Source organism: Mus pahari, chromosome 23, assembly GCF_900095145.1.
Source record: "Mus pahari chromosome 23, PAHARI_EIJ_v1.1, whole genome shotgun sequence".
Lineage (NCBI taxonomy): Eukaryota > Metazoa > Chordata > Mammalia > Rodentia > Muridae > Mus > Mus pahari.
The window spans coordinates 32,753,932-32,776,257 of NC_034612.1; the positions used below are offsets into that span (position 1 = coordinate 32,753,932).

General features: G+C 51.2%; 1 protein-coding gene across 1 annotated transcript in view; it reads left to right on the plus strand.

Moving 5' to 3' along the window:
* Positions 1 to 16,906, plus strand: part of Wipi2 (WD repeat domain, phosphoinositide interacting 2) — a 39,546-nt gene extending 22,640 nt beyond the window's left edge. The window contains exons 3-12 of the mRNA XM_021222492.1: positions 4,087 to 4,256; positions 5,611 to 5,707; positions 6,473 to 6,570; positions 6,939 to 7,031; positions 8,350 to 8,420; positions 10,096 to 10,203; positions 11,406 to 11,570; positions 12,518 to 12,625; positions 13,303 to 13,460; positions 14,054 to 16,906. Of these exons, the coding sequence (XP_021078151.1) occupies positions 4,087 to 4,256; positions 5,611 to 5,707; positions 6,473 to 6,570; positions 6,939 to 7,031; positions 8,350 to 8,420; positions 10,096 to 10,203; positions 11,406 to 11,570; positions 12,518 to 12,625; positions 13,303 to 13,460; positions 14,054 to 14,166 (1,181 nt within the window). The 3' untranslated portion in view covers positions 14,167 to 16,906. The remainder of the gene's footprint in view (positions 1 to 4,086; positions 4,257 to 5,610; positions 5,708 to 6,472; positions 6,571 to 6,938; positions 7,032 to 8,349; positions 8,421 to 10,095; positions 10,204 to 11,405; positions 11,571 to 12,517; positions 12,626 to 13,302; positions 13,461 to 14,053) is intronic.
* The last annotated feature ends 5,420 nt before the right edge of the window (positions 16,907 to 22,326 follow it).

Below are 22,326 nucleotides of genomic sequence, written 5' to 3' on the forward strand. Positions count from 1 at the left end.
GCCAGCCTGGTCTACAGAATGAGTTCCAGGACAGCCAGGGCTACACAGAGAAACCCTGTCTGGAAGAAAACAATAAAAAGTAGTAGGTAGGGTATAAGGCAGTAATTTGGGGAGTGACTCATGTCCCAGCCCATGTGGGGTTATAAAGGCTAGGAGTTGAACTTCTCAGGGGAGGTATTGGATGGAACATCAAGTCTGGTCAATCCCTCTGCAGGGAAAGCTTCCAGATCTAACAGGCTTGAATCCAGTGCTTCCTCCCATCCCACCCCCACTCAGAACCCTGACTCTGTTGCAGGGATGTGCAGAGGGGCAGGACATTGCTGCTCTGTCTCCAAGGGCAGATAGGGTTTCCATCACTGAAGGTAGTGTTAGAGATCTTTCTTTTTGGTTTGAGACAGGGCCTCTATGTAGCCCTGGCTGTTCTGGAGTTCACTGTGTAGACCAGGCTGGCCTAGAACTCACAGAAGTCTGCCAGTCTCTGCCTCCCAATTACTGGAATTAAAGATGTGCACCACCATGCCTAGCCAAGAGAAATTTTTCAGCAAGGATTTTTTTCTTCCTATTACTAAATGACCTTTTTCTCCCACCTTGGCTGACCTGCTTCTGCCTATATTAGGATAAGGGCACACCCCGCCCCCTACGCTCCACCCCCATCCCCACCCAACCCCTTGCCTGTTCCTAGGTTTCTGAACCTGGTTTAGGGAGGGGGATGTTTGGTTGCTTTTGCTTTTTTAAACACAGTTTCACTGTGTAGTTAATGGCTGGTTTCAACCTTGTGGCAGTCCTCCTGCCTCAACCTCTACTAAGTACCGACTGTAGTTGTGAGCCACCACTCCCAGCCTGGGTACTGGTTATTTTGCATTGTTTTTTGGCCTGTGTAGTATTGGTGTAATTTTCTTCCAGTTGACTGGTTCTGAAGGCCTGGCCATAAAGTTCCAGGCCTCTCTGTGCCTGCTGCTGGCTCTGCGCTTAACCACGTTGCACTTAGGAACTTTCCCACCCCTGCCCTGCAATGGCACATGCTCACTGCAGGAGCTCCCAGCTCCTCCCCAAGATGGCCTGACTACCTGCTGGCCTCTGGGCCTCCTGGGATCCTCCTCCCTCCTGCTCAGTATGAAGGGTGGGGTTCCCACAGTTTAAACTTAGTCGTCGGAGTCACAGAGACAGCTTAGGAGCAGAGACTGCCCTACCCGGGGATCCATCCCATAAGCAACCACCAAACCCAGACACTAGGCAGACGCCAACAGGAGCCTGTTGACAGGACCCTGATATAGCTGTCTCCTGAGGGGCTCTGCCAGTGCCTGGCAAATACAGAAGTGGATGCTCACAGGGTCCCCAATGAAGGAGCTAGAGAAAGTACCCAGGGAGCTGAAGGGGTCTGAAGCCCCATAGGAGGAACATCAATATGAACTAACCAGTACCCCTAGAGCTCCTTGGGACTAAACTACCAGTCAAAGAAAACACATGGTAGGACTCATGGCTCTAGCTGCATATGTACCCTTGTCGGTCATCAATGGGAGGAGAGGCCCTAGGTCCTTGAAGGTTCTCTGCCCCAGTATAGGGGAATGCCAGGGCCAGGAATGGGAGTGGGTGGGTTGTTGGGGGGGGGGGGAAATAGGGGATTTTCGGAGGGGAAACTAGGAAAGGGGATAACATTTGAAATGTAAATAAAGAAAATATCTAATATAAATAAATGGCTTTTATTGCTCCTGACATTAAGTGGCATGGTCCTAGTCCTTTGACCCTGTGTCTGCTGAAATGTGTTCTGTGAGCACATAGGGGCTCCTGTGACTGAAACAAGATGCTCTTGGGAGCGATTCGCACTCCCACCCCCCAGCTTCCACAGTCTCTGCTTCACCACAAGGAGCATCCTGCAGCCTTTGCCACTCCTCACCTCGCTCTTACACTTCAGCCCTCTCCTTACTAGGAATGTGTGCGGAAGACAAGGATTTCCCACCACCACCTCCATCCTGCCTATCAGGGGCTGGAGTTAAACATAGCCTGGGGGCAGCTCCTCTATTCAGAATCTATGAAGGGTGACACACAGCTGCCTGTAGAAAGGTATTAATACTATCTCACCGTGGTTTAAATTAAAGGGCCAGTGGATTTATATAAAATTACTTACCATCAGTTTTACATTATGGAAATGATTAAGTCACTGATAAAATATTTGCCTCCCAAGTCCAAGGACCCAAGTTTTGATACCCAGGACATAGGTAAATCATCAAGCTGGAGAGGTAGAAACTTAAACAGAAAGGATTTGGGATGATCAGAACTTGAAGTTTCCTCTGATTTCCCCCTGTGGGCCACAAACCCATCCCTGCACATGAATACACACATGCATACACGCATATACACAGTCAGTTTTATATAGACTGCACTTTGCTATAGAGTGCCCCATCTTTAAAGTTACTAAAGGTGTAATCCAGTCTTGCATCTTTGAGGATATTAAACACAGGCTCTGCACAGCCAACTAGTCCTGGCTGGCTTGAACTTAACAGTATGTCCTCAGATTTGCATAGATCTCGTGTTTCTCGTGCCACTATAGCTAGCTTTCCTTTTTAAGTGTGTGTGTGTGTGTGTGTGTGTGTGTGTGTGTGTGTGTGTGTGTGTGTGTCAGTCATATGCAGACCAGCTTGACAGTCTGGAGTCTAAACAGTCCTCCAGATTGGCTAGCCAGTGAGCCGCTGGCCCTCGTGTCCCGGCACCCTGGCACCACCCTGACCTGCTTTGGACATAGAGTGCCACCTCTTCTGCCTACCCCTCCCCCCCTAAAAACAGTCTTAGTGACCTTTGCTAACCTGACTCTGTGTAAACCGGGCTAGCCTCAAAGTCACAAGAGAGCCACCTGCCTCTGCCTCTGCCTCCTGAGTGTTAGTATTAAAGGCAAAAGTCACCATATCTGGCAACTGTGAACTGATCCTCTTTCTCTATCCGCATCTCTGCTGATACTCCTCCTGCCTGGCAGGTTTCTCACACCTTGTGATTTCTTGAGGGGAAATCTGCAAATAGTTGACATTCTGGGTCTCTAGTCTATCTGTCCACCTGGTTGTGTCTCAAGTGCTTGTCTCTGACTTCTCCAAGAGCGAGCAGTGCTAGCCGTGCTTTTGTTCCTAGGCACTCTGAGCAGGGGTTGGCACCTTTGTCAGAATGCTCATGGGCAAAGCTTCTGCAGCCTGGGACCCATCTCCTGGCTCCCACCCCCTCTGACCTGTTCCCCAGTGGTGGCAGCCATAAACTATAAAAAGCTTAGGGTCAGGCCTTGATTTTACTGCCTCTTCTAATGTGTTTAAACACATTCCCATGCTTAAACAAAAACAAGTGTGTCTGCTTCTAGCCTATGTCCAGTGTATCAGTCTACATCTGTGTCTAGTGTTAATGTACCTTTGCCTTTCAGGCCAGGCAGACCTGGTGAAACCGTGTACTTGTCAGAAAGACACTCTTTGAGTTACACCCATCCTCAGCTACAGAGTCTGAGCTGTGTTTCCCAAGCCAGCTTGCTGAATGCTGCAACAGCATGGGACTGACGTTGAGCTGGGTTCACCGCCCAGTGCCACAGCAGTTATGGATCGGGCCTCAGCGTGCATCCCTTGCAGCACCTCGCTCTGTGACCTAACTTGAATAAGTATGGCCCAGTGAGATGGCCACTTGCTGCCAAGCCTGGCATCCTGAGTTAGAACCCCAGGACCCTCATGATAGGCTTCCACTCTGACCATAGCACACACCCACACCCACAATACATATTTAAAACAACAGCAAGTGTGTAATGACTGTGCTTTCAAGTCCTGTCAGCCGCAGAGTGAATTTACATTTCGTGATTCTGTGCTTTAGCATCAGAGTTTGCATGTAGGGTGTGATCTCTATAGTGACAGAGCCATGGCTCCAGATAGAAGACTTTCCATCCCCTCTGCTGACCTTTGACTCTAGAGATGTCAGCCCATGTGTCCCTTACAAAGTTCTGTGTCGTGTGTGTGTGTGTGTGTGTGTGTGTGTGTGTGTGTGTGTGTGTGTGTGAAAAGTGCATGCACTTGTGCCCTAACCTGGAAATGTATGTATCCACACATGTTTTTTCTTCTTTGGTTCCAGCTGACACTGAAGATGTCTGCATTGTGGAGAGATTGTTCTCAAGCAGCTTGGTGGCCATTGTCAGCCTCAAAGCTCCCAGGAAGTTGAAGGTTTGCCACTTTAAGAAGGGAACTGAGATATGCAACTACAGCTACTCCAACACAATACTAGCTGTGAAGCTGAACAGGCAGGTGAGTGGCACCCTGCACTGCACTTGCCTTGCCCACCGTGCCCTTAAGCCTTGGGTACCATCCCAAGCACAGCATAAAACCAGCTGTGGTGACCCACATCTGTCGTCTGAGCACAAGACAAACCCACGTGGCACAACTTTGCATGGAGCCTCTGAGGATGTTTCCTGACAGTCCTGGCCTAAGCTTGCATACAGGTAGCCATGTAGACAAGCCTCCAGCATTGTCTCTGTGGCAGCAAGCAGGTTCTTCAGGGAGAGGTGCCTCGGCAGCAGGCTGTGCAGCTTCCCTTCCTGAGAGACAGCTCTCCAAGGGGTGACTTTTATTTTTTTAAAGCAGTTAGCCAGCCGTGTGTCTCCTGACTGCCTGATTAAACTAGGAGTGGGCCCAGTTATCCAGTTCAGCTGGAAAGTTGTGGGTCATGATAGCTTGAGCATTTTTCAGGTTGAAGACATAACAGATCCTCGTTCCTGTGCATGCTGAGGTGGAGTGTGTGCCAAGCCCCTCACGGTATCAGTCCTGACTTGTCATCTAGGAGTCCTGGTGTCCTGTGTGACAAGGGACCTGGAGAGATGGCTTAAAGATAAGAGCTCCTGTTGCTCTTGTCCAGCCCCCACACCACGTGGCTCACAGCCCCCTGTAACTCCAGCTGCAGGGGACCCAACACCCTCTTATGAGCTCCTAGGAACAAGGCACACACATGTACATGCATGCATGCAAATGCACACTCACATTTAAAACACAGTGAGTAGAACTTTACAGCAAAGTAACCCCCGTGTGCACAGTGACATGACCTATGTGCTTTTCCTTGTATTTTACTGGCACCTTAGTCACCATGGGTTTGGGGGGTTGTGTGTTTTTGTGGTACTCAGGGTAGACCACACATGCGAAGCATGAGCCTTTACTGCTAAGCCCATTTCTACTTTTTATTTTGTGTTGGGGCCTCAATGTGCCATCTTCCTGCCTCAGTCTCTAGTAGGTGGAGGACGGGCCTGTGCTACCTGGTTGGGCTCACACAGTAGGTGCTATTATCCACTGAGCCATCTCTCCAGCCCTCAGCCTAGTTTTATAAAGCAGTTTGCCTTGGTAGCTCTCTCCCCAGTCATCTAAACACATGGTGCTGAATTAAGTCGCCCTGTGAGAATTGATAGTGCACTGGGCATGTATCATTATGGGAGTGAATGCAAACGGCTCTAGACCCTGATGGCAGTGGAACAGCAGCTGCACACACTTGTTCTCTGTACAGCACCCTGCATGCTGTCCCGGGGCAGAGGCTGTCTAGGTCCCAGAGTCAGCTCAGGTGGAGCATGGCCTCTGCTGACCCAGTTGCTTCTTCACGCTGTTGTTATGTTTCTAGAGGCTCATCGTGTGTCTGGAAGAGTCACTCTATATACACAACATCCGGGACATGAAGGTACTTCATACCATCCGAGAGACACCCCCAAACCCTGCAGGTAAGCCACCGCTAAGAAGAGTCTGAGCTGCTAAACAGTTCAGCGTGTTAAGGCACTTACCACCAAGTCTAACTGCTGTCTCAGCGTGGTTCCAACAGTCCACATTGTGGAAGAAAAGAACTGACTTCTGCAGCTTGCCCTCTGACCTTGCCACCTGTACATGGCGGGCATGTGAACACACACGCACCAAAAGTAAACACACAGGCAGAAAACATGTAAGGCTAAGTGTGGGCTGTGAGGTGGCTCAGCAAGTAAGGGCGCTTACTGCCAATCCTGACGAGCTGAGTGTGGCTCCCAGAGCTCACGTGCGGGAGGAGAGAATCAGATCCTTCCAGTGGTCCTCTGCCTAATACACACCTTGGCGCGCACACAGCAAATAAACAGATGTAGAATGATAGTAGAATGAGCGATGGGAGGTTCCTCTCTGGTCTGCACAGTCAGGTATAAAACTCAGAAGTTGTAAACTGACCGATCATCCCTCCTGGGGCCGTCCTCTGAGCCACCCTCCCTGTGCAGCTGCCTTGAGAGCATGGAAGCTCATTGGTTGGATGAGCTTAATTTAGCCTAGCCTGCTGGTCATTCCAAACCAAAGGTGCTTCATCTCTGAATGGAGGGTGGCCTGGGGTGGACAGCTTGAGAGAGGGTTGGGGGAGAAAGTTACCTGCTGCTTTTATTGGTTTTGTTCTGGAAATGTTAATCCCGCTCTAACATCAAAAGGTTTCCTTCTAGACTCAGTTTGCCTTCAGTTGTCATGTGTCTCCACAGGCTTGTGTGCACTGTCAATAAACAATGACAACTGCTACTTGGCGTATCCAGGGAGTGCGACCATTGGAGAGGTGCAGGTCTTCGACACCATTAACTTGGTGAGGTCCTTGAGTGGTTCAGGAGGATGTGTTTTGCTGGGAAGGCATGCAATGGCATCCTTGGTTCAGTAGCATGGCTTCCTCTGGTGCTCTCCAGAGGTGGCAGAGCGGGTCTGGCCCAGCTGCCCATGTCTTACCAGCACTCACACAGTGCTAATCCTCCAGGGTGTGCTTGCTGGCAGAACACAGCCAGTGGGATCGACTGTTCTGCATGCTGCCGTCTGAGCAGTGTTTCCTCGGGCCTGCCAGCCACGGGGCTCTGCCACTCATGCTGCCCTGAATAACGGTGGTCTAGCAGCTGTTTCTACCTGATGCCCCATGGGGACAGGACTCTTGTATGACAGTCATGTTTTCTTTGCTCTTTTCAGAGAGCTGCAAACATGATTCCAGCTCATGACAGTCCCTTAGCAGCCCTGGCTTTTGATGCAAGTGGGACCAAGCTTGCCACTGCTTCTGAGAAGGTATGTCTACTGTGGCGGGGAAACCTGGTTCAGTGGTCTCCATGAGCCCTGCTCATTCTGTTCACATAGTCCAGGTTCCCAGCAGGTTTTCTGGGCCTCGGTGCACTGTAAGAGGCTGCCAGTGCCGGCTCCCTACCTTTGAGGCCTGAGGGAAACAACCTGTGCAGAGAACAGATGGGTTAGTGAGTGGTCAGCTGACTCTGCCACTGCAAGCCAGTCCCATGGCTGAGAAGAACTGGTCACATGGTAGGTAGCCAGGAGGAAAGAAGAGGGACTGAGGTCTCCTTCCAGAGACTGGAACTGACTTCCTGGAGGTCTCACCTCTGGAAGGTTCCACTACCTTCCATTAGTGCCACAGGCTGGGATTGTGGGACACACTACAGGGAGCACAAAGATGGTTCAGCAAGTGTGCATGTCAGTGCTTGTGTGCGTGCGTGTATCTATACAAATGTGTGTGTGCACGTGGAAGGAGGGGCAGGGGCTGTGATAGGAAAGAACTGACTCCTTAGGCTGTCCTCTGGCCCCCACCCACAAACACACATGCACAGACACACACACACACATAATAACTAAAGAAAAGAAGAAGAAGAGCAAATGCTTGTTTGTGGCTTAAAATAGGAAAACATCAGGCATAGCACTGATGCAAGAAGCAGGCAGGTCTCTGAATTCGAAGCCGATCTGGTCTACACGGCGAGTTTCTGGCCAGCCAGGGACATGGTGAGACCTTGTCTCGGTCTTCAAAACAACAACAATCCCTTCAGTGGCTGCAATTTTTCTTTGTTTTGTTTCATTTGGTTTTTTGAGACAGGGTTTCCCTGTATAGCTCTGGCTGTCCTGGAACTCATTTTGAAGACCAGGCTGGCCTTGAGCTCAGAGATCTGCCTACCTCTGCCTCCCAGCTGTAATATTTTTAAACATCGCTATTCTGCGACATCTATGTTGTCTCTTACATACGGTTACTGCAGGTAAATCCCAAGTACATGTGTCTAATTATTAGCATAAGAGATTCTACTAAAATCAGTGGGTTAAGGATATAGTGCTTTGGTGTTCTCCACATTTGGCTTCAAGGCTGCTGGTTTCTAGATCAGTAGGCTGACTTTAAGCAATGCTCCGGTGTGAGCAAGACTAGGATAGAACATTGTGGTCTGTGGCAGCAGGGATGTGTGCTAGCCCAGAACTGGAGCTCAGAGGAAGCCGAGTTGCCCCTGAAAACAGGCATGGCTTATTGCTATGTGGAATGATGTGAAAAAGGAAAAGTCAATTGCTTTGCTCAGCTAAGATTGTGTTCTCTTCCCCCTTTGTCCCCTCTCTGACCTAGGGGACTGTGATTCGGGTGTTTTCCATTCCAGAGGGACAGAAGCTGTTTGAGTTCAGGAGAGGAGTGAAGAGGTAAAGGGCTTGCACCCCGCTGCTCAGAGGTCCCTTGGATCTCAGGTTCTCATAGCTGTCCTCAAGCAAGGACCACAGCCGCCCCTGCTGGGCTTCTCCCTTCTGTCTGCTCCTCGGCCCCTGAGGCCCCACCCACCTCCCCTCCCCCAGCAGATATCTTGAGCTCCCTCCATGATCTGCCCATCTATAGCATCCTGCATCTGTGCCTTACTGCTACTTAAGGACAGGACTGGGCTGTGGTGCCTGCTGGCTTGTCTCAAGCCATTGAGCCATCACTGTGGCTGACAAGGTAGCAGTGTGTCTCCTTGCCCCCGGATCTCACCTTCTCTTTAAATGGGAACACAGTAGGGGTATAACTGCCTCTCGGGGGCTTCATGTTGAATTCTAAGGAGTATTCAGGAATGCTTGGCTGTCCTCTCTCGGGGACATGTTACCACCTCCCTATTCTTGCTGGGATGTCCCCAGAGATAGAGCACACATAGGTATCACCTTTCCAAAGCCAAGAGCCAGGCGTGATGGCCACACCTGTAATCCAAGCACTAGGCTGGGCTGTATATATAGTAGGTATAGAGTATAGTGAGTGTGCATACATATACACACTATAGTAAGTATAGTATAGTGTTGTATAGTATAGTATAGTATGGCATGGCTGTGTCTCAATCAAAACACTTTGAGAAAAGCCAAAGCCCAGACACTGTGATCTTGTTCAAGGCCTGCATCTTTGGTGTCCCGTGTCCAGTGTCTGTTAGGAGCGTCTCTGAACTCATTGTACCCCATGTCCTTCCCAGCCATGCTATCTGCTTGTGCTGCTGAGTCAAGCCCGGTGTGGGTCTTGAGCCTGACCCTCCTGAGGTAGATCTGGCATCCCTGCCCATTAGACAGGCACTTGGGCAGCAGTCCAGAGCGTGCCACCTGCCGTGGACTCCATCAGTGTGGGGTATATACACTCAGGAGGTCCTAACCTACCCCAAAGGGTTAGGGGAAACTTTATTCAGGCTGTGGGATGTTTATGGCCTTGGAAACATGTGCTGGGGGATTGCTCTAAAACATCAGCAGCTCTGCAGACTGCCCCCACCCCATCCCCACCCCGTCAGACACTCCAGTCCCATCCTTATCCACCTGAATCTGGTTCTGCATAGCCTCACAGTCTTGGTTACTTGGAATCAAAGAAAAAATAGATTGTTTAAAGACTATATGAAGAATTTTTCTTGGCTGAGTGTGATGGCTAACCTTTAGTCCCAGCACCAGGGAGGCAGAGACTGGAGGCTGGAGTGTCTGAGTTCAAGGACAGAGCTCTATAGAAAGACCCTGTCTCAGAATGAGGGAGGTGGGTGGTGGTAATCTGAATGTACTTGGGAGGCAGAGGTAGGAGAGTGATTACAAGTTCAAGACCAGGCTGGTCTGCATCCTATGTCCCAGAGCAGCCGGGGTTACACAGTAAGACGCTGTGCCATCAAGAGAATTGCTCTTACCTGGTTTTATCACAAGGTTTCTCTATACGGAGGAGGTGGACAAAAGGACAGAAAGACTTACATAGAGCCAGTGTGTCTGTGACAAAAGTGCATCCTCAGTGGCCACAGCCCCTGGGGAAGCACTCCTGTGGCCCCACCCCCACAGCTGTTGCCAGTGTGTTTTGTGGTGGGCTGGGGTCTCTCTGACACCCCCTGTTCCTCAGGTGTGTGAGCATCTGCTCCCTGGCCTTCAGCATGGACGGCATGTTCCTCTCCGCATCCAGCAACACCGAAACAGTGCACATCTTCAAACTTGAGGCTGTGAGGGAGAAGTAAGTTGCAAAGACACGCTTGTCTTTCCTCTGTTGTTGTTGTTGTTGTTGTTGTTGTTGTTGTTGTTGTTGTTGGGGGTTTTGTTTGGTAATTTGGTTGGTTGGTTGGTTTGGTTTGATTTCTGGCTTTTGAGACAGGGTTTCTCTATAGCCCTGGCTGTCCTGCAACTCATTCTGTAGACCAGGCTGGCCTCCACCTACCTCTGCCCCTGCATGCTGGAATTAAAGACATGTACCATCATACCAGCTTTTCTAAGAGGGTTTGTCGGGCGTGGGAGGCACTGAGGACCAAGCCTAGAGCCTCTGGAGTGTTTCAGGGATACACTACCACTGAGCTAGCTGGTTGCTGCTTTTAAGGGTTGATTAGATGGCTCAGTGGGTAAAGATGCTAAGCCCGACAACCTGAGTTCCATCCTGGGGAACCAGGTGGTGAAAGGAGAAAAATAATTAATGTCCATTGTCCTCTGACCTGTGTATATACATATACACATTCATGTACACGCATACTTTAAATTAATCTAAAAATAAAAAAAATACTCAAAATTGTAAACTGTCCACAATCACCAGAAAGACATGACCCAAGGGCACGGTGTCTGGGTGCAGGCTCACTCTGGCTGTAGGGTAGGCACGACACCACCAAGACCAGCTTGAGCAGGAGACCTGTGCCGGGAGGATGTTGTGCTGCACCAGGGTGCTGAGGCTTGAGGACAGATATCAGGGTCCCCAGGGTATCTCCTGGTCAGTATCTGTGTGTCCCCACTCTGGAATGACAGTCACAGCTCCAGGACTCACAGGCCAGCAAGGAGCTGGGTGCTTTCATCTTAAACGTAAGTCCCTGAAACAGATGCATGGTAGAGAGGAGCATCCACTGGGGCTAGTATTGATGGGACCTGTGTCCCCTCCAAGAGCCCACATTGTTAAGCAGCGACCTGACTCCCACAGGTAGTCCTGGCCTCCGTGTAAGTGTGGACAGGAGCATGCATGCTAAGGAAACGTAATGGGTCTTTCCTGAAGCTGGAGTGTGTGCTGAGGTTGGGAGCTGCTACTGCAGAAGGAGCTCCTACTGGGGTGCTCTCATAGCTGTGGCCACTGGGCCAGAAGAAAGCGGGGGATGTTCCATGCCTCCCGCAGCCCATCTTAGTCAGGCTCTGTAGTTGGCAGTGAGAACGCAGTCTCACTGTGTGATGGGGCTTTCCTTCCAGACCTCCGGAAGAGCCCACCACCTGGACTGGCTACTTTGGGAAGGTTCTCATGGCATCTACCAGCTATCTGCCCTCACAAGTGACAGAAATGTTCAACCAGGGCAGGGCCTTTGCCACCGTCCGCCTGCCATTCTGTGGCCACAAAAACATCTGCTCACTAACCACGTGAGTACAGACTGAGCCTGCGGCCCCACCCTCTGCGCATGCATACAGAGCCAGGGACAGTCACTGCACTTGCTGCCAGGTTGCAGAGGTGCTTGTGTGACCCTGTCCAGCCTGTCCAAGCCTGGGTCCCATCAAGTACTACCTAGGTGTCTGTGGCCTTCTCACCACAGAACCTTCTTTGCATTTTGCAGGGTGTTTGTGATGGTGGGAAACAATAAGTCAGACAGTAGGAAATTGACACTGTTTAGTGGAAGCGTCCAGGGGCACGGAGGCCCTGACTGTGCGGTTGGGATTGTCACCGTGGAGTGCCAGCAAGCTTGTCTGTAAGACAGGTGACAGACGGCTCTGCTCTGGACGTCGGTTGTGTTTTCTAACTCAATAGCTACAGAGGCTGCAGTTCTGGGGTTCTGCTAAAGTGGCACAAGCAGGTTTGGAAACTTTGTAGACAGGCCCACCCTCAGGCTGGGAGCTGCTCAGTGGGCACCCACATAAGAGGCAGATGTGCCCACAAGTGACTGTTTTCAGCACTAAGGGAGGCAGGGACAAGTATGTCTCTGTGATTTGATGCCAGCCTCCATCCAGGTTCAGTGGAACAAAGCCCAGAGTGGTAGAGCAGGGCATCTCACACCCTCTGGCTTCCCCACGGGCATGCATAGATGGGTGTGTGTGTAACACACAGGAAAGAGAAAATGCTCACCTTAGTGACCAGTGAAACTGACAGCTCCCCTGCTCCACCACGTGCTCTTTGGGACTCAGTGTCTGCTCACACCCAGGCCATCCTTGGCCTGCCCACTTCACTCTGAGGAGCCCAGGTACTGTCTTCACCTAATGCGCTGGCTGGTGGCTTTCTTCCTAGCTCTGCTGAGATGTAGGTTTAGTCACATGCCTTTTGTGAGGGGATAAAAGTCCTCCTTCTGAAACATAAAAACATAGCTGCTTCTCCGTAGAATTCAGAAGATCCCACGGTTGCTGGTAGGAGCATCAGATGGCTATTTGTACATGTACAACCTGGACCCCCAGGAAGGCGGCGAGTGTGCGCTGATGCGTCAGCACAGGTGAGACTGCTCTGCGTAGCAGGCGCTCTGCAGCTGTGGGTACTGGGGTGGGTCTCTTCATCCATCCCTGAAGGCTGGGTGCTCACCTGTGCCATGGACAAGCCCTGGCTCCCCATCAAGATTCATTTCTCTGGTGCTGAGAGCCTTCTACTTTCCCTTGCTGGTCACAGGATGCCATTGGGGACAGGAGGGAGAAATGCCTGGGGCTGTGATGGTGATGATTGGGTGGCTGGCTCCCCAGGTCCTTGCTGAGGGTGAGGCTTGGGGTCTGTAGTAAGGTGTCTTCACAGGAGCCTACTGACCCACCTCAGGATCCAAGTTGGGAATGCGTAGGTAGTGACCGAGATGCGTGTCACACTCCCTGAGTTAAAAGCACTGTGGAGATCGCAGGATCAGATTCGTGTCGGTGCGAGTGTCACGTCAGGCAGGAGCAGACATCTGTGGCACAATTCCTTGACTAGCGTCTCAGGCCCCAGGCCATGCTATCCGTATGTCAGCTGTCCTTCTGGAGCAACTTGTTTAGTTTGAGATAGGTCTTGCTCTGTAGCCAAGGCTAGCCTCACACTAAGGGGAATCCTCCTGCCTCAGCCTCCCCAGTGCTGAGATTTTGAGAATGAGCCGTCCATCACACCAGACTTGGAACAGTGAGTCTGACCGTTTTCATTTACTGTCTCTAGGCTTGATGGCAGCATGGAGACAACCAGTGAGATCGTAGACTCTGCATCTCATGACTGCCCCTTAGCAACGCAGACGTACGGCACAGCAGCTGCCAAAGGTGCCTATGTGCCCTCGTCCCCCACAAGACTTGGTAAAGGGCAGGACACCAATTTAGAAGGTAACTGAGATTAGTTTCCGGGGTTCTTCTACACTGCTGTCCTGGAAGTGCTGCCTCCCATGAAGCCGTAGGCCAGGGCTTCCTTCCAAGGCTTGGGAAAGTGAACCAATAGTCTTCAGTTCGGGGAGAAAGGCAGTCATTGTGGCCAGAGACTCCGGCTGTGTGAGCCCACCTAGCCTGCTACCTCCCTGTGTAAGCAGTGTCCTTACGTATCATGTGCAGAGGCTGCCCGTGCTGATCTCCATCATGCTTTCCCTAGACTCGAGAGAGGTGCCGCCTCCATGTTGGGGAGCATCCCTTCAGCCATGCCTCAGGACTGTGTCTGTTAAGCGTCACTCACAGGAGAGCCTTCAGCTACCACTGCTTGCTGTGGGTGCGGGGCTTGTGCTGTAGTAGTGCATGCTGGGAAGTGAGTGGCGTCATCTGGCTCTGCCTGAGGCGATAGAGGCCCCACTCCGACCAGGTCAGGAGAGTCTTAGTGTGGCCCTAGCTCAGAACCAAGTGCATCTCCTGGCCACACCTTGTGGTTGGTGCTGCAGGGTCAGTCAGCTGCTGGTCCTAGCTCTCTGAGGGCGCCACTCTTCTCTCTGCAGCCTACACGGATGACCTGGGTGCTGTGGGTGGCACATGCCTAGAGGATGAAGCCAGTGCTCTGCGCCTGGATGAAGACAGTGAACATCCTCCCATGATTCTCCGGACTGACTGATCCTGACCTGTGACCTCTGGCCCGGGAGGCTGAGAACTTGAGCATTGCTGCTGTGAACTTTGACCTGAATTGAGGGAGGGGACGGCAGAGACTTGAAAGCAGAGGTTGTAGTTACAGCCTTTCCATCCTGTTGGGAAAATACAGTTCTCACTTCAGTGACTTTAACCCTGCTGATGACGAATTTAGCTTTTTATTTTCTCTCACTCTTTAATGTTTTTAATCTTTTTTTTCTTTTTTCTTTTTCTTTTTTTGCCAAAATTAACTATTTGGTGAAGTCTGTGGAGTCTCCTTGCTTTGCATGTGTGATGTGCCAAGCCAGCATAGGAGAGCGAGTGGAGTGGCCACTCCACAGCGAACCACAGTTGTCAGGTCTCATGCCAGGGCACGCATGAAGAAGTGTCTGCGTGCGGTGATTCTACAGGGACAGGGCCCATGTGCCCACCAAGACCAGCCAGGGCACCAGTGGACAGTGGTCTCTATCAGGAGTCCTCTTGCCCTACTGCCTCACCTGGGCCATTTTCCCTCCCAATTTATTAAACTCTTTCCAGATTGGATCATTCTGGGATGGCTTCCTCCACAGGGGGCTGTTGTTTGGGGTCCTAGTCTCCGTGGGCATCTTGAGAGGGAGAGGGGCAGTTTCTGCTCTCTGTGCCTTCTCCTCTGACAGGTGAACTTGGCGGTCTGCCGGGGCAGCCTGGGCCAGGAAAGCTGATATCGTCGGTGTCTGAATGCTCTGTCTCCTCCTGTCCCCATCCATAACTGTGACTTGGTTTCTTTGTTTTTGTTTTTAAAGGAGAGTCTATAGCTACTCCAGTTCCCAAAAAAGCACAAAGGTGTAAGATGCTACGTCAGGGTCCGTCTCTGCCGACCTGGAGCAGTGCTGTCTGCCAGAGGCTCTTCTCCCACCCCAGAAATAGCAGATAGTAGAGGGGTCCCGGGGAGACGGCAGGAGACTCCCTCCCGGCCGGGGTGATGTATGTGCCTTTTCTTTTGGTCTTACAAGGGCAGGAAAGTGAGGTCAGATGTCACTGCTGCCCTGCGCCTGTCTGCTTTTGATTGTTTGCTGTCTTTGGGGAAAGTGTGATCTCACACTACAGCCCAGGCTCTGGAACTCACTATATAGCCCAGGCTGGTCTCAGACTCAAAGAAGTCCCCCTGCCTCAACTTCCTGAGAGTTGGAATTACAGGTACGCTGTGCTGGGTTCTGTTCTCATCTCTACAGAATAAACAGTTGAGGTCCTCAAGTCTGCATTCTAAAGAACAGCCTAGCGGTGGGGCCCGAGGGTATGCATGCCTGTGGCTTCTGCATGAGTATGGCTTTAGGTGCAGGGGTTGGATACTGTTAGGGTACCAGGTTAATCCAGCCCAGGCCAGGCATCCGAATAAAAGGGCCTGCAGGTAGCTGCCTTCAGGTCAGTGTGGCTACGTTTGGTAGAGTGTATCTGCAGGGTGCCTGTAGCTAAATCTGTCCCCTGTTCCTGCTGTTCAAAGGATGGCTAATCACACAATTGGGGTTTGAGGGGCACCCACTGTTATTTCTGGCTGCTGTTGGCACCTGTGCCCTGGAGCATCCGAGGAGCCAAATTATGTACAGTTTATGAGGCAGGGTGAGGCTGGGTGTGCTGGACTTTAAACTGTGTGTGAATATCCTGGACCCTGATAACATGAGACCCCAGCCGGTAGTCAGGTTCAGTGAGTACTTCCCTGGGAGACTAAGACTGGCCTTCACAGGACAGTGAGTGCTGACGGGAAGCGACTGTGGGAAGCGTACGGGGCTGATTGGGAGCTGGGGTTTCCTGGAACCAAAGAGTGTGACTGGTATGCTGGTGACCTTGGCTTTGTACTCTGTGGGTTTAGAGCTCAGCTTCCTCTGCTGAGGTCTCCTCTCTAGGGAGTTGATGTTTCAAAGACATGTTGGAGTTGATGTCTCCCTAAAGCGTGGGCTTCCTCACTTGGAAACTTGGTCAGAAAAAGGCCACTCCTGGGGTCTGGGGCTGTGCCTTCCATCAGTGGTCTTGCCAGGCTGGGCAAATTTGGTAAGCCTTCCTCTCTTGGGGCAGATATGCCCATGCATCCCACAGAGGTCAGAAAAGCCAAGGACTAGGCTCTGTGACCTCAGGCTATCCGTACACCACTCAAAGGCTTCAGGTGAGGGAGGAGAGAGTAGCTGGCTGGGGTCAGCACTCGCTGTTGGGATGCACGCGGTAGAGCCAGCCAAGGAACTGAGTCTGTAGAGTATGTGCTCCCAGGCCTCAGGGCCAAAGGGAAAAGAAGAGAACATTTTGGAACCCGGTGTGGCACACACCTGTAATCCCAGCAGTCAAGAGAGTGAGGCAGGAGCATTGCTGTAAATTTGAGGCCAGTCTAGACTATATACTCCTGGGCAAACCTGGCCTACAGAGTGAGACCTTGTCTCAAAAAACCAAAGGATGATGACTTTAAGAAAAGAAAGAAAGAAAAAAAAGACAACAGGAAATGGGAGTTTTAAAAACCCCCAAAATTTTAAGATTGGTGTGGATTGGGACCAAAGCTTTTGTGTTTTCTCAGACAATGAAAGCAAGAGTTGGAGTCCCTTGTCCTGCCTACACCATGAGCTAGGGGCAGGTCTCCGGGGTCTGAGGTTGGACTGTACAAGAACCCTACCTCACAGGGCTGTTGTGAGGTATGTGAGGGCATGTCCTGTGGGTACCCAGTGCTGGGGCTGGCCAGCAGGGGACTCCAATAAACACTAAAACTGAAAGCTCCCGGAGTCAAGTGCATGAATTTTGTTGAGCTCTGCCCTCTGCCTACAGAGCTAGGTGGAAGACGGCCTTGCAGTGGAGGGTGCGTGGAAGTGTGCCCTTGTCTGTCTTGTATGAACCATTACCACAGGTTTTGAGACCACAAGTTTTAGCAGTGTCACCCTAGCCCACTGGAGCTGCCCAACTCTGCCCTCTTGTGGATATTGGGAGCTTCAAGGCTGCAGCTGCTGCCAAATCAGCTTGGTAACTTCGTTCTCACAGTTTGACTTGGAGACGAGGCTCCACAGCAGGTGTGTTGCTTGGAAAAGACTAGAGTATTTTGGTCACAGCTCTGCTGAGATGAGGAATGTGTGCCTTGCTCAACTCCACTCTCAGTGGTTCTTTTTGTTTTCTTTTTGAAACGATCTTACAACTTAGCCCAGGCTGCAGTCGGACTTAGATCGGACTTAGATCATGCTGCCTCCGCCTGCCTTGTTCTGGGACTACAGGCCCAAGCCATCGACATTAAGATGCATGCTCCGACGGCCCCGTGTCCCCAGTCTTTGTAGCTCCTGCCCTCTGCATGCTAGCAGTGACCAGAACACTTGTTCAGAACATCTGGTGTCACAGGGGTGAGGAGACCCGGACCAAGCCAGCGGTGGCCTGTGCAAGAAGTGTCCCCTGGGGGGTGAAGCCTGTTGGAAATGCATAGTAATAGCTGCCTGCCGAGCACAAGGGCTTTACTGTTGAGTGAGTTCCTGCCCCACTGTAACCTCTGACCTGTCTCAGACTATTTGCACTCTGCGCGTGTTGGGAAGCCCAAGGGAAAGGAAAGGAGCAACCGCGCGGGATGCAGAGGCGAGACCAACTCTTCTCTGGTGTCGGACAAGGAATCTCTTAATTTTGAAAAATTAAACCTTTTTCGAGCTTGATTTCAGGGGACTGGGCTCTGTCTAATTCTGTACTGAGATGCACCTGAAAAGTATTCATTTTTACATTTCCTTCTAAGGTAAAGGTATTCCTGGGGTGTGTGTTTGTGTGTACCTGTTTCCTGTCTGTGTCTCTGTCTCGCCCTCCCTCCCCCCAAGCCACAATGATTACAAGTCTCCATATCAGAGCTGGTAATATGGTACATGCCTGTTATCCCAATATTAGGGAGTAGTCAGAAGGATCAGAAATGTAAGGACACCCTCGGCTACACAGAGAATTGCATCGGTCTGAGGTGCATCAATACCCTGTCACCAGGCAGCCATGGTGCAACCTTTAATCTCAGCACTTGGGTGGCAGAAGCAGATGGACCCAGCCTGATCTGAAGAGCAAGTTCTAGGATAGCCAGGGCTGTGTAGAGACACTGTCTCGGGGGGGAGGGGGGGAGCAGGTTCAGTTCCCAGCACCCACGTGGTAACTCACAACTGTCTACAATCCAGGAGATCTGAAGTCCTCTCTTGGCACCAGCCACTTAGGTAGTTCCTATAGGCATTAACATCTAATTTTTTTAAATGACTTAGAAATGGCCTCTGGTTAAGAGTGCTTGCTGCTCCTGCAGAGGACCTGAGTTTCCCCCCAGCGCCCACATCAGCTCGCAGCCACCTGTGTTGTAATTCCAGGCCCAGAGGCTTCCCCAGACTCACACACTACCACCACACACAGTTAAAACTAACAAGTCTTTAGAGAGGTGGCTCAGCAATCATGAGCACTAACTGGACCTACAAAGGAGCAGAGTTCTGTTCCCAGCACCCACAGCTCCAGTTCCTGGAAATCCAACACCCTCTTGTGGCCATGGAGAGCAGCGCACACGTGCACAGACATAGATAGATGGAAACAAAACACCCATGCCCTTAAAGGCCACCATGGGCTATGGCATATGTTCAAGGCCCTGTCTTCAAGAGTCACTGGGATGGCTCAGCAAGTAGATGCATTAGTGTGCAGGACTGGTGGCTTGACTTTGATCCCTACAAGGCAGGGACAAGTGACTACTGCAAGTTGTCCTCAGGTGTTCCATCGTCCACACACAAACATACAATTGTTTTAATGTCTAAAAGAGCACACCAAAAATAAGCTGGACCCAGAGTGGCATGACTACAGCGGCAGGAGCATCGGAAGTTCAAAGCCTCCGGAATAACATAGTGAACCCGTCTCACAGAAGGGACAGACAGGGCTACAGAGCTGGCTCCGTGCTGAAGAATGGTTGCTGCCCTTGTAGGGCAGCCAAGTTTGGTTCCCAGCATGCATGTCAGGTAGTTCACAGCCACCTGTAGGTCCAGCTCCAGGATCCAGTGTCCTCTTCTGAACCCCAAAGCCATCTGCACTCACCCACACAGATCATATAACCCACGTGTGTGCGCGCACACTTTGAAGAAATGTTGAAAATGTGAAAAGGCTGGGACGTACCTCTTTGATAGAGCTCATGCCTAGCATGTGTGAGGCCCTGGGTTCGAGTCTTGTTACCATCTAAAGAACAGTACTAAAGAAGACCCCCCAGAAGCCTCCCTGGTCGCTCTATCCAGGAAGGGCCCGCAGTAGCTCCGAGACCCCATGGATCTGCAGCCAACCTTGCCCTTGCACTAGAGCATCCATGCCCTGTGAGTGTAGACTCCCAGCTGCTCCAGCAAGGTCTTGCAACCCACCTGTGTCCCAGAGCTCATCCATCACATGGCCTCCCCTACAGGAAAAAGTGACAGGTTGTCAATCGTGTAAATATACCCCACAGACACAAATACAAATGATACAAATTAAAAACTAATTACAGGAGCTGGTGAGGCGGCTTGGTGGGTTGCAGCATCCGTCTGCAGAGGATCAGGGTTATGCCCCCAGCACCCTACATGGTGGCAGACAATCTAAGTTCAGTTCCAAATGCCCTCTGGCTTCCTTGGACACCATATGCAAATGGTGCACAGACAGACAGGTGAAACACACAATAAAACATTAAAAAAATCATTAAGGACAAGTGAGATGTCTCAGTAGGTCAAGGCACTTAACCCCAGGAGCCACATGAGAAGAATTGACTTCAGCATGCACACACAAAGGTTGTGACATTTTGATTAGTTAAAGCATGCTAACGTCTGGAAACAGATGCCCCCAGGCCAGGGCACATGTGCTCAGCCCAGCCCAGCCTTGGGGCTCTGTGAAGGCAGCCCTCCTTATTGATTGTGGCTGACTCCTGGAGCCAGAAGGTCATCTATAGTCACTGGGGACACTGCAAGAGGCAGCCTGTAAACCCTAGGGCCCCAAGTCAGGACTGGCCTCTGGAGGACAATGGATTGGCCGTGCTTTTCTCTCTGCCACTAGATGGCACAAGTCTCATGGCTGCCTGTGTCTGTGGGACCTGAATTGCTCTTTAGGGGTCCTCCAGCAGGGTGGGGTGGGGCATCCTTGAAGCTGACCAGTTAGACTCCTGGAGCCTCAGTACGAACTGGTCTCAAAATTCCAAATGCAAACATAACACACACAATCCATTTTTAAAATAGTTATTTGGTATGTATATGATATATAAATATCAGGAGGCACCACGGCCCTCAAAAACCACTATTTCTGGTTCTAACACAGTGAGAATGTCTCTAGTTCAGCACTTGCTTGTGTGCTCGTCAAAGGTGTGTCTCCAGGGAGAGGTGGGGGGAACAAGATACCAGTGCTCTGTGTGGTATGAAAAGCCGCCACAGACTCAGCACTTGATCCCCAACTGGAGACAGAGGAAGAAGAATCCTGGGGCCCATCCCAGACGAGGAGAGAAAGACTTATCACTCTGTGGAAAGCCAGATACAGTGTCCGGCAAGAGTGGGTCTAAGTACCCACTGCCCAGGAAAATGGAGGAGACTGGGAAAGCCAGAGTTCCAGGCAGGAGAGCTCTGTCTGGTCCCAAGGCTGCCATTCTGGGATGTGGACCATAGTGGATCCAGCAGGAGGACCACTGTTGACATATCACCCACACTGGCCCAAAGCCACCGCAGCATCTCTAGGCTGACAAATGGCCATCGCAAGGCAGCCCCAGCTGGGCCCTGTGTCCATCCCTCTTTCCTTCAGGTGGCTTCTTGTCAGCAGGCATTACTTATGCCCTCGGTTACATCAGCAGATGAAATGTGGTGTCTGTGGCCAGCTAAGTCATTTATTTGCTTCAAGCAGACTCAGCAGGCAAGGCTGGGGGACCTTAATGGATGCTGGACCCCACGGATGAGACCTGATCTGTTCAAACAAGTCCTGTGCTGAGTTCCAGGGAACACCTGCTCCTGCTATATTTCCCCTTCTTCTCCTTGTGCCTTGGACAAGTTCAAGGGGTCGGCCCCTTGCTTCCATCTCTAAGGCGGGGCTCAGCTTTCAGGGATCCAGAGTCCCACAGATAGGAGGTGACACTGTCCCGTGTGCAAGAAGTACGGGTTTGCTTGTCTATCGTGTAATCCTGGGGACTGAGCTCAGGGCTGCTTGGTGCTTTTTTTATGTTATTTCTTTTGTTTGTCTGTGTATGGATAGGTGTGCGTGCACACATATATCACACACACACACATATCACACACGCACAGGCACACTCATGAGCACTTGGAGATCTGAGGACACTTGGTGTCAGTCCTCAGGCAATTTCCACCTTTTGTTTGAGATAGGATCTCTCACCAGCCGGGATCTTCACAGGCCGGGCCAGCTGGCCTGAGAGCTCACAGCAATCCCCTTGTCTCTGTGCCCATCCCGCTCTGCTAGAGGCACAGACACACATCACTGTGCCCTTTTAGATTCTGAGGATCTGAGTTCAGCTCTTGGTGCTTAATAAGGCAACACCCACTAAGTGACTGAGACATCACCCTGAGCCCAACACCTTTCAAAAAGGGTTTTGTTTGGGTTTTTGGTTTTCCAAGACAAGGTCTCTCTGTTTAGCCCTGGATGTTCTGGAACTCCTTCTGTAGACCAGGCTGGGCTCAAACCTGCGTCAGCCTCTGCCTCCTGAGTGCTGGGATTAAAGGCATGTAACACTACACTGGGCTGGTTTGTTTCTTGGGACGGGCTCTCACCATGTAGCCCCAAGTTGCCTGTAATGTCTTAGGTAGACTCCTGTCTCTCACTGTCATCTGAATGCTGGAACTATAGGTATGCGCCGCCCTGCCCGTCCTCTCAGATCCCGAGATTTGTGTCTACACCGGATAGTTTTACATCAACTTGGCACAGCTAAAGTCGACTGAGGAGGGAGCCTCAATACAGAAAACACCTTCATAAGGTCAGGCTATAGGCAAGCCTGTCAGGCATTTTCTCAATTAGTGATGGATGGGGAGGGCTCGACCCATTGTGGGTGGTGCCATCCCTACCTAGGCTGGTGGTCCATAGTTCTATAAGAGAGCAGGCCTACCAAGCCAGTAAGCAGCATCCGCCATGGCCTCTGCATCAGCTCCTGCTCCAGGTTCCTGGCCTGCGTGAGTTTTTGTCCAGGCTTCCTTCAGTGACAGACTACAATGTGGAAGTG